The 17564-nt window shown below is 29.4% G+C and overlaps 1 protein-coding gene across 2 annotated transcripts in view; it reads right to left on the minus strand.

The window, feature by feature from the left end:
• Positions 1-693: 693 nt before the first annotated feature.
• Positions 694-17564, minus strand: part of LOC114388953 — a 33559-nt gene continuing 16688 nt past the window's right edge. The window contains exons 3-7 of one of the 2 annotated variants that reach the window (XM_028349507.1): positions 8737-8847; positions 8608-8652; positions 3374-3722; positions 2753-2942; positions 694-1516 (exon numbers count right to left, since the gene is read on the minus strand). In XM_028349507.1, coding sequence (XP_028205308.1) covers positions 881-1516; positions 2753-2942; positions 3374-3722; positions 8608-8652; positions 8737-8847 — 1331 coding nt within the window. In that variant the 3' untranslated portion in view covers positions 694-880. The remainder of the gene's footprint in view (positions 1517-2752; positions 2943-3373; positions 3723-8607; positions 8653-8736; positions 8848-17564) is intronic. The other variant, XM_028349508.1, reaches the window with a different exon arrangement.

Raw genomic sequence — 17564 nt, forward strand, 5'->3', positions numbered from 1 at the left:
ATAAAACTCGTTACGATAAAGTCTTTTCTCAGCAACATTAATTATTGTTATATTTTCTTAATAATTAAAAAAGTCATGTTAAGTGTCTATCTTTGCCAATGACTCGATTATCGCTTGAAAAAAGTTGTTACAAATGTGATTTTTTCTTGTAGTGACATAATAAACCATTTCCTTATAATTTTACAAAAAACAGTTTTTTCATTATTTTTAAATTTATCTCTCAAGTTAGTCTTATGAGCCAACTCATAACTGGGATTTAGAGCCTTATATAATTTCCTAATTCTTTAGCTTTGTGTTCATCAAAATTTACATGTTTCATCAACAAGAGGTCATATTCTTTATATTCAAAAGAAGAACAACACAATTCTTTTGGCAGAATTTAACACATTTTTATTGTTACATGAATTTTATATGGATCACACTAATCATGTGAGTTCACTCATTATGTAGTATAATTCACTTGACATTCACTCATTGAACAAATAAAACCTATCGTTTTACCTTAGTTGTCAAAAAAACTTATAGCTTGTCTGGGTAACTATTTGTGGGAGGTGAATGTACGCTGGGAAAAGACACTCTTTTAGTTCAGAAATAAAAGCAATTTTGGGAGGGTTGAAATAGTGATCCAAACATAGGCTTAATGATTCATATATATAACATAATTTACAATCCTAAATAAGTTGAGTAGTTTAATAATGGATTTTTATTTCATAAACTTATTTATTCACCACCTGCATATTCTTATATTATAACTTTCAAAAGCTCATACATTATCAACCATTTAAATCATATTACATGATCCAAATCTATAATCAAAATCCAAACAGTAGTTTAAAAAACTCTTCAAGCGTTCCTCCGTACTCAACACTAATATATAGCATCAATTGAGATTCGTGAAACATTTAACCAATCTCATTGGAAGGACCTTCTTAATTTGCTTCCAAAGATGCTTGACGATGCTTCGTGTCATCACATAAACAGGGAATTGAATCATTGCAAATATAGTGACGGGAAAGAAAGCAGCACTATATATCAATGTTGAGGTCCAATTCTTCCATTCCAAGCGAATGGTCAGCAACATGGTTGCACTGAATGCTAACATTGTTGTCATCAATGACAAGAACAACAAAGCGAATCCCAAATTTAGTTTTCGTGGGAGAGACTTGTGAAAATCCCACAACTCACATGGGGAAGTGAGGATGGAAAGGAACACCACCACTGAAGCTAGTGAGGTAGCAAGTGCCACGACATCCATAATAGTGAAAAAGAGAAACACATGAGAATGAAGGAATACGGGAGTGCCATTTTCAGTTCCACCTGGAATGGTGTAGGCTGCAGCAAATACAACCGTAGCAACTAGAATAGCAACAGTAGAGCATGATTGAGCTGTTTCCTTTAACCATTTTTGTGCCTCTTTAAGCATTCCATCATGCTCCATTTCTAACATATCTTCGGGTGTATGCCCATCTATGTCACAGTGCATGTTGTAGTGTTTAGGAATCAATCTTCTTACTTTCTGGACATGCAATAGTTATTTAATTTATAGTCATCAATGCAAGTATATATTCCTATAAGAAAATGCAAGTATATACATAAGAAATCAATTTATTTCTAAGTTATTAGGATTAAGCTAGTGATGAGATACTTAGGTAATAAATATATATAATTTATAAGTTTAAAATAAATCACACGTAGACAAAATTATGGGCAAGTAGTTAGCTGTATATGCATGCATACAAATAATGGGTTAATTTATTTAAATTGTAACAAATTTCTTTTAAAAAAAAGTAATTTTTAAGAAGCAGATATAATTTAATTCTTAAAAAAAGAAGTAAACAATGTTTATTTTATTAAAGACAATTTTTTTAAGAAAATATAAGCTTAAACAAATGGGCTTAATATTCTATGTACTTTCAACAATAAGGGAATTCTATACTTTTGTCTGTTTATGCATTTGTTTCTTTATAAAATTTTGAGTTTAATATTGAACTAGATTTTGACTTCGTGTTTTGCAATTGATCAGTAAAATTATTTTAAATTCTAGTAGTTGTTTTCTAGTGCTTAGAAAGAAAAAGACGAGATGATGAATTTTCCAATTACGCATGCCCTCATTGTTCTTTTATTTTGAAATTTCTCATTATATATCTCTTCTTTTGCTTTTTCTTAATATGTCTTTTAAAAAAAATCAACATGAGTATATTCAAATATTATATTTCAATTTTTTAGTTCTTGTCAAATTTAAACTAATTAAATTATTATAGTTTTTTTCTAAAAATATTTTATACAACAAGTTAAATCGGTATTGTCGAAATGTTTAATATCTAGTAAGAAAATGTTTTAATAGAATTTGTCAAAAGTAATGAAATAAAAAGTTAACGATATCTCCGCAAAAAAACTAACTCAATAACTCAATTAAGATCAAGTTTATTAAGTGAATACATTTGATCAATAAAACATAACCCAACTCGATGAAATTAAATTATTAGGTTAAAATTTTATTTTTGTTAAAAAAAAACTCAACTCTATGATCATATTTATTATTTTTCATAAAATTCTAACATTATTTAGATAATTTAGCCAGTTTATCTATTTTATTTAATAAGTGTTAAGGTATAATATTTTTTGTGGTATTTAAATACTTTAATATTTTTATTCACATCAGTTATTTAGATAACTAAGGATGTTTTATTTTCCAAAAAAAAAGTCCAAATATCTATAGTGCATCGTCATAAAGGGCTAATTAACTACTTACATCATACCAACGCAGCTCATCTTGTAGTTGGAATGCCACTCCAGCTAAGTGTTCCCCTTTGTAGTAATCCATCCTTGCAACTTCATGCAAAATAGTACGACCTTTGTCTGAGATTTGACCAACCAATGATTCAATTGCACCTTTTCTCTGTATGATTCGAACAATTTTCTTTTGGCGATACTTAACAGCCCTTTGCATAAGGTACATTAAAAAATAATGAGAGTGTGGCTAAAAAGAAAACAAATATTAATACACATATATAACTATACTAATTAGGCCCGGTAGAAAAAACAATAATAACAAAAAATGCCATATGTTGTTAACAATTAGACGTTGAGTTTATCTGTTTAATAATTTTTTTGTTTGAGAAAATTAAATTACTAGTATATATATTAAAAATATGATGCATCATATTAAATTTTGTTGATGTAAAATATTATCGCTGCATTACTATATAGACACTATGATGCATTATACTAATATATTAGTTTTTTTGTATATATATAGACGATAGCACTTTAGTGCATGTCGTTTTTCTGTAATAATGTTATACATTTTTAAATTAAAAAATTAAGCGAAAAATTGAAAAAGGCCAAGTATACTAGTTTGATATATACTTACATGGTCAATATATTCTGGTTATTCTCAGTGACATGGAAAATAGCCTCGGGATTCACATCAAGGAATTTTTCAACAATTTCTACAATTCCAGTTTTAGTTGCTATGAGTAATGCTGTGCGTTCGGGAGGTTCTTCATCGTTCTTACGCCTTTCTTCCCTTTTTTGTGCACTTATCCTTCTCCTTTTGGCCACACTAATAGGATCACGTGGCATTGAAATCATTGTTGTCCTTTTATACTCATTGTGGGATATCTGCCACGAGAAGTCATAGTGCACTAAAATATTTGTTAGACATTCAGCTAACTTATGTATTTTCTTTTCCTTCCACATATGATCAATCCCTTCAAACTCTGAAATATAGATCAAGCAAAAACTTCATCATAAAGAAATAATTGATAATGTTATTAGGAAATGGAGAAATAATCTAACTTAATTGATGTATTTATTACATGTTACTTAATTTATCCTTGCTTTTTGTGTTTTAGTATAGTATTTTCCTATATATGCAAATAATCTTTATGTGCATACATCTATACATTCATGAACTTGTAAGGTTTGTATTGTTCTAAGGATTTTTTATGCATATAAAGTCAATTCTATCACATGTGACATGAGCATCTATTATTAAATACCAATCTATTACTGTATTTGCAGCAAGAAAAATACCATTTGATCAAAATGTTTCTTTAAAATGTTTTAGGATTACCCCTTCTCTATCAAAAATTTAGTTTGAACTTTTAATTTGGTAAAAATGTACTTAACTCCTTCATTTCATTCTTAAATTTACAAAAAAAATTATGTTATAAGGGTTTTTTTTTTTATCAAGCAATTATTGACTTCCATAAAGCATGAGAGACAAGAGTAAAAATTTGTTGAACCCTAAAGGAACATTTGTAAATGAACCCTTAAATGGATCAATATGCTCTACTATCTCCCATGTGATTTAGGCCATATATTTTCAAAATTTCTTGGGCTCAGAATTAGAAATTTGGCACCATGGTTCCTAAATGTAGGTTAATTTCAAGTGATTTCAAACTAATCACAATTCTCATATAACAAAGTCAAGATTTAATCAACAAGTCAAAGATGAACTAAGATTTCTTAACTTGATAAATAATAAGAATAATTAATTAATTCATCATGATAACCTTTTTTGTGTTAATCCCTAATAAAATTCTTGTCAATTTTGTTCTATGATATTTTTTCTTTCAATTTTGGTCTTTAATCTCATTAATTGACGACATGGCTAACAAATGTTCGAAAAAAACATGATGTTTCTGAATAATAAAGACTATAATAAAAATATTTTAATAAAAAATAAATTATATGAAAATTTTATAATTTTATTAGGATCAAAATAGTAAAATAAAAGACTTAAATTGAAAGAAAACAAAAACAAATAGAGATAAAAAAATACTAACAAGAATTTTTTTCTGAACACTAAAAAAAATGCATTTTATGAAGACTAAAATGTTACTTATGAATTAATCAAAATTATGGAGATTTTATGAAGATACCAGTGCGATTGTGCAAGTCGCATTAATTTTTATCTTGTTTCAAAATAATTTGTGAATAAATCAAATATATATATATATATATATATATATATATATATATATATATATATATATATATAATATTACTTTGAAAATTTGCAATCTACAAAATAAATGACTTAAAAAAGTACCCGTGCATGACAAACATAATTGTTAACTCAGTTCTCTAAAATGAAAGAAAGAGTGAGAGAGAGAGTATTCAACCATGGAACATATATTTGGTTATAGTGTTACATATTTTTATTTTATTTAAATATTAATAAAGTTATATACAAAAAATTTATGTATAAAATTTTAAAATATTTTACTTTTTTAAATTTAAATAATCTTGTGATTTTAAAATATGAAAATAAAATAATTCAATAATTTTACAACTGTATTTTTAAATAAAAAAATTATTAGTTTTATTATATTATAGTTTATAAAGAATATTTTGAATAATTTAAAATACAAAATTAACTAAATTAGATTCAACTATTGAAATCAACATTACTTAAAATAAATTATTATTTTAATCTCTAATAAATAATTAATATTTTATTAGCACTTATATGATTTGTTATTATAGGTATTTAGTATTATTTTCATCCCATGTTAAACATGCTAAGTAACTAACTATAATTAAGTTTTCAAATGAAAGTATTTTTTCACCTTAATTAACATAATCATGTAGTATCAATTAATTATAGTGAAGTATATTAGTTGTAACAAATACCTAAAAGACTAATATGTCTATCCAGTTACTTTGATCAAATTTTTATTAAGTATTTATAATGATGTTATATGTGATAAGTATATTAAAAATAACAATATAAAATGAAGTTAATTTTAACAAATATTTTAGTTTATAGAAAAGGTTATATGTTTTAATGAAAAAATAATATAATATAAAAATATTTTATTTTTATTTCTAGATAGTTATATTTTATATTTTAGTCATTCATTATATAATTATACATTAGATCAAATAAATAATAAATGAGATCAAATACTCCTATTAATAACTTGATTATAATATTTAATTTCTATTTTGTATTGGAAAATATTAGTTGTTAATTATATGATTTTTTTAGTGAGGGGATTCTCCCTCATGAATTTCTAAATTAACATGATATTGCTTATATAATTCACATTAGTTATTTAGCTTATTTATTTCTATGTCCGAAAAATTACAACATTTCTATTTAGATTACACTAAGACATTATGACAATTAACACAAACATAGAAAAAATTCTTAGTGACACGCTTATTACTTTTACATTTGGCCTCTATCAAAACAAAATATTTAATTATTATACTATTGATAAAGTAATTTAAAATTATTTTATAATAAAACAAATTTAATAAATAAATTTCAATACATTTATTATATTTTAAATAAAATTTTAGCATCATTATATAAATATTAATGAACAAAAAATTCGTATATGGAGTTATTAAGCATCAAGTCAAAATATTATTTTATAATAAATATATTTAACGATTAGATTTAAAGTAAATTCTATTTCCAAATTTCAACCTCATAATATAAATGTTATTCAAAAAATATTTATGCATAAAAATATTTAAAATTATTTTATACAATCTATAAGTAAAAATTATTTTTTAGGATATCAAAGTAAAAATAAATATTGTTAAGTAGTTAGTATGAGGATGTGTTAACTACTTGAAAAATATGTAAAATTGTCTTTTATGAATGATATTTGTGGTTTTTATCATAATTAAAAATATTTTAATTTATAATATTATTAAGTCTTTGGTATGTATTTATGTGAAATATTTAAAGAATGAGTTATGTTGCTCATAATGAGCTCGAGCAACATTGTCTTTCATGAATGATATTTGTGGTCTTTATTTTACAAAATTATAACTAATTTAATTTATAATATTATTGAGTAAGTAATTTAAAACTATTTTTTATATTTTTAATCTAATTATAATTAGTTTTAATAATTAATAAGTTATTATATAAATTTATAATTCAACTAATTTAATAAATAACATATTTTTATATAATATTTAGCATATTATTATTATTATAAATATTTCAACAAAAAAATAAATATCATGTCAATAATATAATATAAATAAAAAATTATTTATTTTTATGATTATATTTTTTATTATAAATTATAGAATATAAATTGTTATAAAATAGTAATAAAGAGTAATTATTATAAAAGCAAACTATAATATCTAAAAAGGGAAAGAAAAGGCAAAAAATTGTGAAGTAGAATTGAGAGTAATATGAAAGGAGAGAAGGGAAAGGAGTATGTGAGAGAGATGAAGAAGAATAAAAAGAAGAGAGAAATAAAAGCATCGTGGGGAGAAAGAGAAAAAAATGAGGAAGGAGGAAATGGTGACACAAAGCAAATGGTGGCATGTGATTGCATTAGACTTACTTTTATTATATAGGTAATAGATACATGGATATTTAAACCCAAAAAAGAAAGCAATGCATAATGAAGATCGAAGACAAAACATATATTTGCTAAATTCAAGGAGAGTAAGCAATCTTCATGTCGTATAGTGTAAATGATACCAAAAAAATTAATGACTAGAATGGGAGAGGATCAAAATTGGCTTGGATGAGGTGAAGTGAAGTGATATAATGTGGGTACATGTGTGGTTTTGTAGTGTTGTGCTATGGGTGAGTTGCCTAACACGGTAGGCATTGATAACAATTAATTATTTATCTTTTAAAATTATTTCATGGGCCAGTTTGCTTAAGGTTTTTTTTTAAATGGTTCTAAAAAAGTGATTTTTAAGAAGCATATAAAATTTGTATTTAAAAAAAACATAAATTTAATTTTTATGCAAAAGTTTAAACAAACGCAACAAATAACATAAAACTGCTCATTTCATTAAAAAAAAATACTTATTTTGACCGATAAGTTTAAACAAATAGATCCTATATATTTCTTTATATTTGTTTCATCTAGTATGAAGTTATCCATCTCATCTATTAATTTCTTTTCCTCCCCTTTTATTTCTATTCTTGTATTTCTTTTCTTTCTTAAGATTTATGCATCTCAAAGAATATAAAAACATATATTTCTATAAATAATTTGTGATCTAAACTATTTTGACACTTTCTAATTTTCCCTCACTTGTAATTAGTTTAAGGTGATAGTAAGTCATAATGATTTATCATTATTATTATAGATTTAAATATATTTTTAATTTCTAATAAATGATAGATTTTATTTTAATTCTTAATAAAAAAATATTATTAGTCTTTATATTTGTTTAAATAATGCTATAAATAGTGAAATAAAGTTATTTAGATAGTGCAATAGCGACCAAAAGCAAAATTAAACATTTTTCAAGGATCAACAACGGATTTTTTTTTATCAAGAACTAAAAATAATATTTAATAATTTATTAGGAATAAAAACATATTTAAGTCTTATGGTCATGGTCATTGCCATATTTTTATGTATCTATTATTGATTTTCAACAAATTTTAACTTGTATAAAGTTTTAAGAAATTTTTGCTCACATGAATTTAGCTTGTTTAAAGTAAAGGGTCTAGTTTACATTGAAAAGTTAGGTATATAAAACCGCATGATGGAAAATAAGAAATGAAAAACACAAAATAAAATCAAATTAATAATGACTCATTCTAGATAAATTGAATATTGACAAAGCTAGCGATGAAGCTTATCTAGTTTGTACCTTTTGCAAAGCGTTTCCAAAATTTGTAATTGGTCCTTGAAATAACTGCAATTTGAGAATTTCTTATATTGTTATACACACACATGTTATGTAAAATATTTAAGAAAAAACTTAATTTTACATGAGTACCTGATTTGGCGAGTTTCCTTTCATCCAATTTACCATTTTCTACGTCGCTTTTGTGTTTGAATAATTGGAAGTTTTCATCATCTTCAATTTCATATCCATTATCAGGGAATACTGTCACCCAAATCATAACCAACCAGCATTAGTTTTAGATATAAAAAGTGAAGGTGTTGCGATAAATATTGCAATAGTTCTAAGAAAAATACAAAATCTTATTTATTATATATGAAATCAATTAATAAATTACGGGTGTGAGTAACTACATTACTAGTTATTATAAATGTTAAAGATAAATATAAAGTACAAAGGTATATTAGCATTAAATTCCTCGCACGTGTCAACCCACCATCGTTGGCTCAAGAGAGCTTAATGAAGGACCTTCATAACACCTAATGAAGAACACATGTTGTTTTGGTTGTTTATTGATCTTAGTCAATCATATTCTTCACCACCCACAGACCACATTCCACTATACACACCTCTTTCAAATATGGAGGATATTAAAAGAAATAAGTCTTTTTAGCACAAGGACAACGACACTTCTCCTAATCAATATAGGAGATTAAAAAAATTAAAACATTTCATGAAGACTTTGTAACTAATTATAATCAACTTGATGGTCGCATCTTTGAGAAGGTTCAATTGCTTAAACTTGTTTAAAAGCAAGCCAAGCTCATTAAGATCCAATACCAAACAATCTAGTTAGCTATAAGAAGCGTAATAAGTGAATATGACAATAAGAATTGTGCATGCCTATGTCAATTGTATTATCAAGACTTTTAAGTCATCGGTCACCTATCCTTCATGTTGAGAATAATACTACCATGTAAAGTCACTCCCAGCCCAACTCCATTCATATTAAGATTCCTTACCACCTTCTCACTCACGTGAGGCTTATTTTGTAGTTGCATGATCTATTATGATGATAACAAAGCTCTAATTAACAACCAAATAACCAACCATTGTCGGAGTGGATCATGATGTTTTTGGTTCTGCAGAACTTGGAATTGCTTCAAGGTATGAACAAATTTGATGACATTAGGGACCCTTTTTAACTCCTAACATTTGAGTCCATGCTCCTGTACAGTGGTGCATATATGTGTCCTGTATATGTAATGCTTTCCTACTAACTATCAAAAAGAAAACCTTGAGATAGTTTTAATCATTTTCACTAGGGTCCATCGATAGGTAGACAAACTTGAAGTGAAAATTCATGAACCATTTTTTTTCTACAAGCAAGTCATATCTCATTGGATGTGAGTATTGTGATGATTAGACAAAAACCTAATGATCCATTAAATAATTACATTGCTAGATTCACTAGAGAAACCCTACAAGTACGCAACCTCATTAATGCCTCGAGTCAAACTCTACCTCATCAAAGATGGTTAGTTGCCTAGAACCTCTTTCAACAGATCATTGGATTTCATGCCTTGAGTCAAACTCCAACTCATCAAAGAGGAAAGCTAAGATTATGGATGAACTTCTCACTTGATATGCCAATTTCAAATATGAATTAAACTAACTCCAACTTAAAGACCATCTAGAAAAATTGGAAAAGACAAGATCCTTTTGAGGCACCTATGGTGAGAATTGATCAATTATACACCTTTGGCGATTTCATGCTTTCACATTCTAAATGAATTCTAGAGTAAGGGGTTAATGGATGTTGACATCAAATGCCTTGTCCAATAAAGTTAAAGTCTAACATCACTAAAACTAAGTTTTAACATCCCCACTATATAACATTAACAACTGAACCTAACTCATAGAAGCCATAAAGGATTTGATACGTTAGGAGAAACTTTTTGGTACATCATTGGAATGAACATTCGTTAATTTCCCTACATAAGACACAAATGAACCTATAAGTGCACTAACTCAGTCTCACAAATGTCAAAAGAGCCATTCCCCATCACCATCCCCATAACACAAACTTGAAGATAGGGGCATGACCGTCAACGTTAGAGAACAATAAAGAATGCCACAAAGTCACGAGTAGACAACATCCGGCCGAAGTATAATGTGGCATAAACCATAACTAAAGGATTTGCAAAGGGATAAAGAATCAATGTTGCTAGCAATATAGATCATAAGTAAATTATGGTCCTTTATAAGGGAAATACAAATGCATAACCTTATTCCCTAAAATACCACACATGTTATTCTCCAATGAATATTATGATCTTGTAGTACCTAGCCACGATGACCCCTTATTTAGAACAAATATTGTGGTGAACTTTGAAGTTTTTTTAGATATTCGTAGACTAGGTTAGCTTAGCTAACGTCCTATTCTATGACACATTAAGAAAGATTAGCATTATGAGGTTTAACTTGATTCCCCATTGTAGGGACCTAATTAGATTAATTGAAGATCAAATGCAAATTTTAGATCAAGATGAGCTACAAGTTACTCCAAGGTAGTTCCCCTTGGCTATAACAATCAAAGAAAAGTTCCTTGAAGTTGACTATCACTCAACCTAGAATGTCAAGCATGACAAGTCAATCATGAATACTTTTGGGGAAGTAACCATTAATAGTGCATTTAGTCATGAGTTTTACACTTACTTTGATGAGATAGCCACTCCCAGAGGAGATCAAATCATGAACAAAATCTACTATATATAGTCATTAAAAAGAACCTGACAATTCCAAATGCATAGACATCCTCCCACACAAGGTTAGCCTACAAAAAAGTTAGTTCATGACACGCTCCTCGCAAACTTGATGTACACGAAGACATCATCGACAAGAGGTTGCAACCTAAGGGTGAGTTAATCCAAATACAAGTAGGAAAAACCTAACTTACACAATACATATTGTTATTAACCTAACCCTTGAACTGTAAAAAAAAAATAATTTAAGTTCCTTTGTGTCAATGTTGTATCACTGATTTTCATAATGTATGACCAAGTGTTTGAATGACATTGCAAGAAGAAATTAAATTTTAAAATTATGTTATTTGATATATTAACTAAATTAAAAATATTATGCTTTGGTGCTTGATGTGCTTTAGGGGGCTTAGATGAGGTTCAACTTTTAAGCTTGGTAAGCAATCATTAAGTTATGTTTTTTTTTGGGGGGGGGGGGGGGTGAGATGAAGCATAGGTATAACTAGAAAAATACAAGATGCCCCAAAGCTTTAAACATGCAAATCTTCATTATTTTTTCTCCCATTTTCTTCATTATTATCTTTCTTCCGCTTGAGTTGAAGTTAGATTTCTACACCCTTGGTGGCTTGCTTTCCTCTTCCTCGGAGCTTATTAGGTTTCCTTTGGAGTAGGTAAGCCTGTTTTTCTTTCTGTTTTGATCTCTTGATTCCTCTCTTTTCACCTTTCCTTCCTTGGGTCGAATCATGATGGGTTTTGGTATAGAAAATCCTCATATGTGTTGTTTTTGTGAGTATTCGATGGATATGTTGTGATGGTGTCGTTGATTGGAGGAAATTCTTATTGGAGCTCAAGATTCCTTCTTTTCTTCTCTTCTTCAAAGACCTATCGTGGGGGATGTTGTAGGTAAGAGAAGTTTGCATGTGTAATTGTTCTATGTTTGTATGAAATCCAAACCTTCTATAGTGTTGGTTGGTAGGGAGAATTTATATTTGTGAGTGAGATTCAAATTGAACTTGATTTGCAATCCATTGACTCTTAAGCACATATTTACCTAGGCTTAACTATGGGGATTAAGCACGAATTTATCCAAGCTTATGCATGCTTAAGCGCTATAACTAGAACAAATGAAGTTGTTTCTAAATTTGCGCTTAAGCAAAAAATTAGTGGTGCAAGCGAGAAAACACGTTTCAAACTTGATTAGAATGGCTTCCAAATGGAATTCAATTAGAATTGTCACTGTTATGTGAGGATCATTTCCATTGTTTAAGATATCTATGATTTGAAGAAGAGAATTATTTTTTATATTGTAAGACTTTAAAGGGAAAATTGATATTTAATATACCTTTGTCTTCAAGTTTCTATTTACCTATAAAGGGGAGAAATGACTATTTTATTGTTGATTAAGACACTTATAGTATTTGTTGAGAAATATTTTTTGTTGTTAAGACGAAATCATTTTGAAAAGATAATGATGATGTATTGATTGATCACTTGTAGTTTAGTATTTTTCTATTCTTCTTAGCTCAATTAACATCTCTTTGAGCCTTATTTTCTCACTTTAACTTAGTTTTGGTCTTAGACAAATGATTGAGCTTAATTGATAATTATGGCTTATTTTCATATTTTTGTGCTTACTTGACCTATTTGTGTTGTGCAGGGACTATAGGATACTACAAAGATGAAAATGGATCGTGTGAGTAGTCCCTGAAAAACTAAGAAAAAGATCTTCAATTTTGTCACAAATAAGCTTGGGCCATTTCTTCCATTTAGAGGGTCAAATTCAGCTTGGAAGTCAGAACCTCTGCACTTGAATAATCGGGTTACGAGTTTGGACTTTGTTTTGTGTAATTAGTTTAATTAGGTAGATTAGATTGACCTAATTAAGGCTCATCCCTTCTTTCTTTTTCTCTCAATTGTTCTTCATTCTTCTTCCTCTTTTCACTTCTGTTCTTCCTTTCTCTTGCACAAATTTTGTGGTTTTTCCATTATTGATGATCATGGAAGCCTAATGATGCAATCCTCCCTAGGAAGAGACTAGTCACTAGAGCCATGAGCAAGAGGCTCCAAGAGGATTGAGCTAGAGCGACTGAAGAAGGCCCTAGGGTTCTCATGAACCTCAGGGTAGATTTCTGAGCCCATGGGCTAAGGTCAAATCCACTTTTCTTTTTAAATATTAGAATAGATTTTCCTTCTTTTTGGCCTTGTATTTTGGCCATTTTAGGTTTGTAGGGTACCTTACAAATTAAGGGCACCCTATCCTACAAGTTAAGGGTACCCTAGTAGTATAGGGTTTTAGCCTTATATTTTAGGACATTTTGAGTAGTCTTTGTAGTAAGGACTTTTTTTGTATTTTCATGTATTTTGGCATGGGGGTAAGCTTAGCTATTGGAGGGGTGTGGGTAGCCCCCCTTTAGCTTCTCAAGGAAGCTTTCTTCCTTGGTTTCCAAGGAAGCTACCTTATTTGCTTTTTAAGGAAGCTTCCCATTGTATTTTCATGTATTTTAGCATGGGGTGAACTTAGTTATTTGAAGGGTGTGAGTAGCCCCCCCTCTAGCTTCTCAGGGAAGCTTTCTTCCTCTAACTTCCCAAGGAAGCTACCTTACTTGCTTCTCAAGGAAGCTTCCTATGTGTTAGGCTATAAATAGAAACATGTGTAACACTTGTCATAACTTTGATGAATGAGAAACTTGTGAGACACACTTCAAAATTCAACTTTTCTCCCTAATCTCCTTCAATTCCCATGCCTCTCTCTCTCTCGTTCTCTTCCTCCATTGAAGCTTCCTCTCTAAGTTTCTTATTCAAGGCACTCTCTTGGTGGTGAAGCTTCTCCTTTCATGGCTTATTCTCTAGTGGATGACGCCTCCTCTCACCTCTTCTCTTTTATCTTCCGCTGCAACTCCAAGGCTGAAAATCACCATTGAAGGACCTTATTGAAGCTCAAAAATCCAGCCTCCATAGAAGCTTCTCAAGCAAGCTTCCATCTCCTAAACACTTAATCAATCCAAGGATCCATTCCAAGCAAGGTTGAATTTGAGTTCTAATTTAATATTTCTAATCCTTGTGAATGTTTATCTTTTTCTTCAATCCTATTTTTGATTTTCATGAATATATTATGCTTAGGATTGAAAATGGATTAGGTTATGGATTTATTTCCTAATTTCAAAATTTAATCACAGATTGTATGAATGATTTTTCAACCTAATTTGTGATTTCAAACAATTAAGGGAATGATTCGATTGAACTATATCTAATGCATTTGACTAAAATTTCACACTTTGAACATCATTTAGAGTAACTGTGATAATTTGATTTGCATTGTTTTGGTGAATTGGATAGATGTTATTAAACTTGATTCATATTCTATTTTTGTTCTGTTTCTTCATCTTTGTTTTTGTGTTTTCGCATTCTTTTACATTCGCCTAGAAACTATTCATTGAAATTCCCCTTGATATTTATAAGTGAATTGAAGTAAGACCGAAATGAATTGTATCTCTGTGTTAACCTAGGTTAATCCTATACTACATAATTCTCTAGTTTCATTTGTTTTGGATCGATTCGCCAGTCATTATCATGTATTTGAATCTTTGAGATGGAACCGTCCCTATATGTTAGAATGAGTTAGCTATGTCTTTTGGGAAGATTTTTTTATAGAAAAATGGATGCTTTAGGAAGGTGAGTTCAATGCTAGAACTTTGATCCACTAAAGCGACCTGGGGGTCTCGCTTGGTTGGATATCCTCCTAAGTAAGATATCCACCCCAATGATTTAACTTCAAATGACACATTGAAGTGATGAAACTACTTCCCAAGAGGCCTATATAACTCTTTTAGTGTGTGTGGATTGTTGTGGGATGATACTTGGACTCTTAAGTCAGGCCAATAGAGATGGTGGGTATGTAAGTTTAGTATCTAGGATTGCAAGGGTTTCCAAGTGTTATGAGATCTATTTGGACTCTTAAGTTAGGCCATTGTAGATGATGAATATGAATGTGTCGTATCTAGGACCACATGGATTCCAAATGAGATCTACCATTGATGTGTTATGTATGCACATTTGGTGCATAGGTATATGAGTAGGCACGTAAGTTGAGGATGCTCGGTCGACTGTTACCCTAGTACTGAGGGTTTTCGTGGTGGCTAATAGGAATAGGTGTATAGTATAGATGAGTAAGTGAATCCCTGTAGGTGTAAGTTTGAAAAGCTACAAAGGTAAGTCATTACTCACACTTGTCCATTTTCGATAGGGTAATCCCAAGGGACTATCGAATGGTGAAAGAGTGAGACTATGTTAAGTGATGGAGCCTATAAAGGATCGCTCAAATAGTATTGAAACTTCATGGAGAGGAGTAAGTGTTTGATGAGTCGAGGTTGTCTAGTGGTTTATGATGTACATTGGTTATGATGATGGTTCTTGTTGATGGATTTATCTTGTGATGTTAATGAAAGGAACTATGTTATGCTTGTGTTACATATATTAATTGAGATGGTTGAGTTTGTGTTGTTATCTATTGGTGGCTTTTGATTAACTATATGAAATAAGTTTTCTTATAAATCTTTTACTATTTTGGAAAGCATTTTTGAAGCATCTAATGTTTATTTTTTATCTCATTTTTCTTTAACATTTGGAATTTGTTTAGTTGCATATGGATGATTTTATTTGGTAAGATTGCCCTTGTGTGTGACACATGTGATTGTGACTGTAATGATCTTAAATTGTGCATTTGGGGGGGCAAATGACTTTCAAGGTGGATTTTCCTCTTGGTAGCATGGTAAATGAAATGAGCATGTGAATGAAAGTTATGTTCTCTTCTATCTTTCCATGGCTTGGTTACATGTATAGACATGGCCAACTTAGGTTTGTCTTACACAGACACACACACAATAACTTCCAAGAGTTTTATGCAATGACATGTATGTATTCTTTTGGTGTTTGAAGTGCCAAGAGGCATTAAGTTTGATTTAGTCATTTTTATAAATACATGGTTCATATTGTAATTTTTGAATATTATATGTTAGTTTTGGAATTGCAAAAAGTTCATACATTATTTTCATAAACAAACTAATTAAAGAGTTGTTTTAAAATACATAAAAATCATATCTTTAGATTAGTTGGTTATGTAATGAAGATGAGTTAGAAATGTCTACCTATTTACATAGGCGTCTACGGATATGCTTAGCATTGCCTTACTTCATAAGTTGATTAAACAACAAATTCATAGTCAAACTTGTTGCCTAGAGACATGTTCATTGCTCGAAGTGTTGAAAGGCTACCAAAGAACTCGTAAAAAAAACTTTTAGACATTAATTTTATTAGGGACTTTAAATATACTACTTCACTATCAAACATTGTACTCATTATAATATCTAAAAGAAAGTGATGCATGTGTAATAATTATTCTAACCTTGACAAGGCATGTACTAAGGATGCCAATCCCTTACAGAAATAGACAAATAGATAAAATAAAATTCTTTAGTTTTCATTTGTTTTCTTTCATGGATTCCTACTTAGACTATAATAAAGCTAAGTGCATTTAGAAAATGAAGAGAAAACACCTTTCATGGATGAAAAAACTAGTTATTTCTAGAAAGTGATATTTTTTCATCTTAAAAAGGTTGGCACAAAATACCAGATCATGATGAACAAAAACTTTGAAAGACAAATTGTGAAAAACACTTGTAGTGATGCTTTTGACCCTTTTAAGGTCTTCTAGAAGCTCATGCAACACAACATGTTTTAAACACCAAGAAGCCCACTTTTAAAGTGAAGGCAAGAAAGTTCTTAGGTTTTATGCTCACACAAAGAAGGATAAAGGCCAACCTTTATAAATACAAGGCAATCTTCAAGATAAATATTCCCAAAGCATGGAAGATGTAAAGCAACTAATAGGGGAAATGGACACCTTAACTAGGTTCATTTCAAAGGTTACAAAAAGAACAAATGAATGTGAAGAATCCTTCCAAATAATGGATCCATACTCATGCTTATTGTCTTCATAAGGCCAGAGCCTGGTAAAACCTTGAACGTTTATCTCTCTAATTTAGATGATGTGTTTTGCATTGTGTTGGCAAGGTAAACTAAGGGATAACACCAATTTATTTTTCAAGTAAGGCATTACAAGGACTGAAATTGGGATATTAATTAGTAGAAAAGGTCACCTTGGCAATTGTCACCGTGGCCTGATGTGTAGGACAATTTTTGTAAGATCTTAAAATTTTATTA

Source organism: Glycine soja, chromosome 16 (genome assembly GCF_004193775.1).
Source record: "Glycine soja cultivar W05 chromosome 16, ASM419377v2, whole genome shotgun sequence".
NCBI lineage: Eukaryota > Viridiplantae > Streptophyta > Magnoliopsida > Fabales > Fabaceae > Glycine > Glycine soja.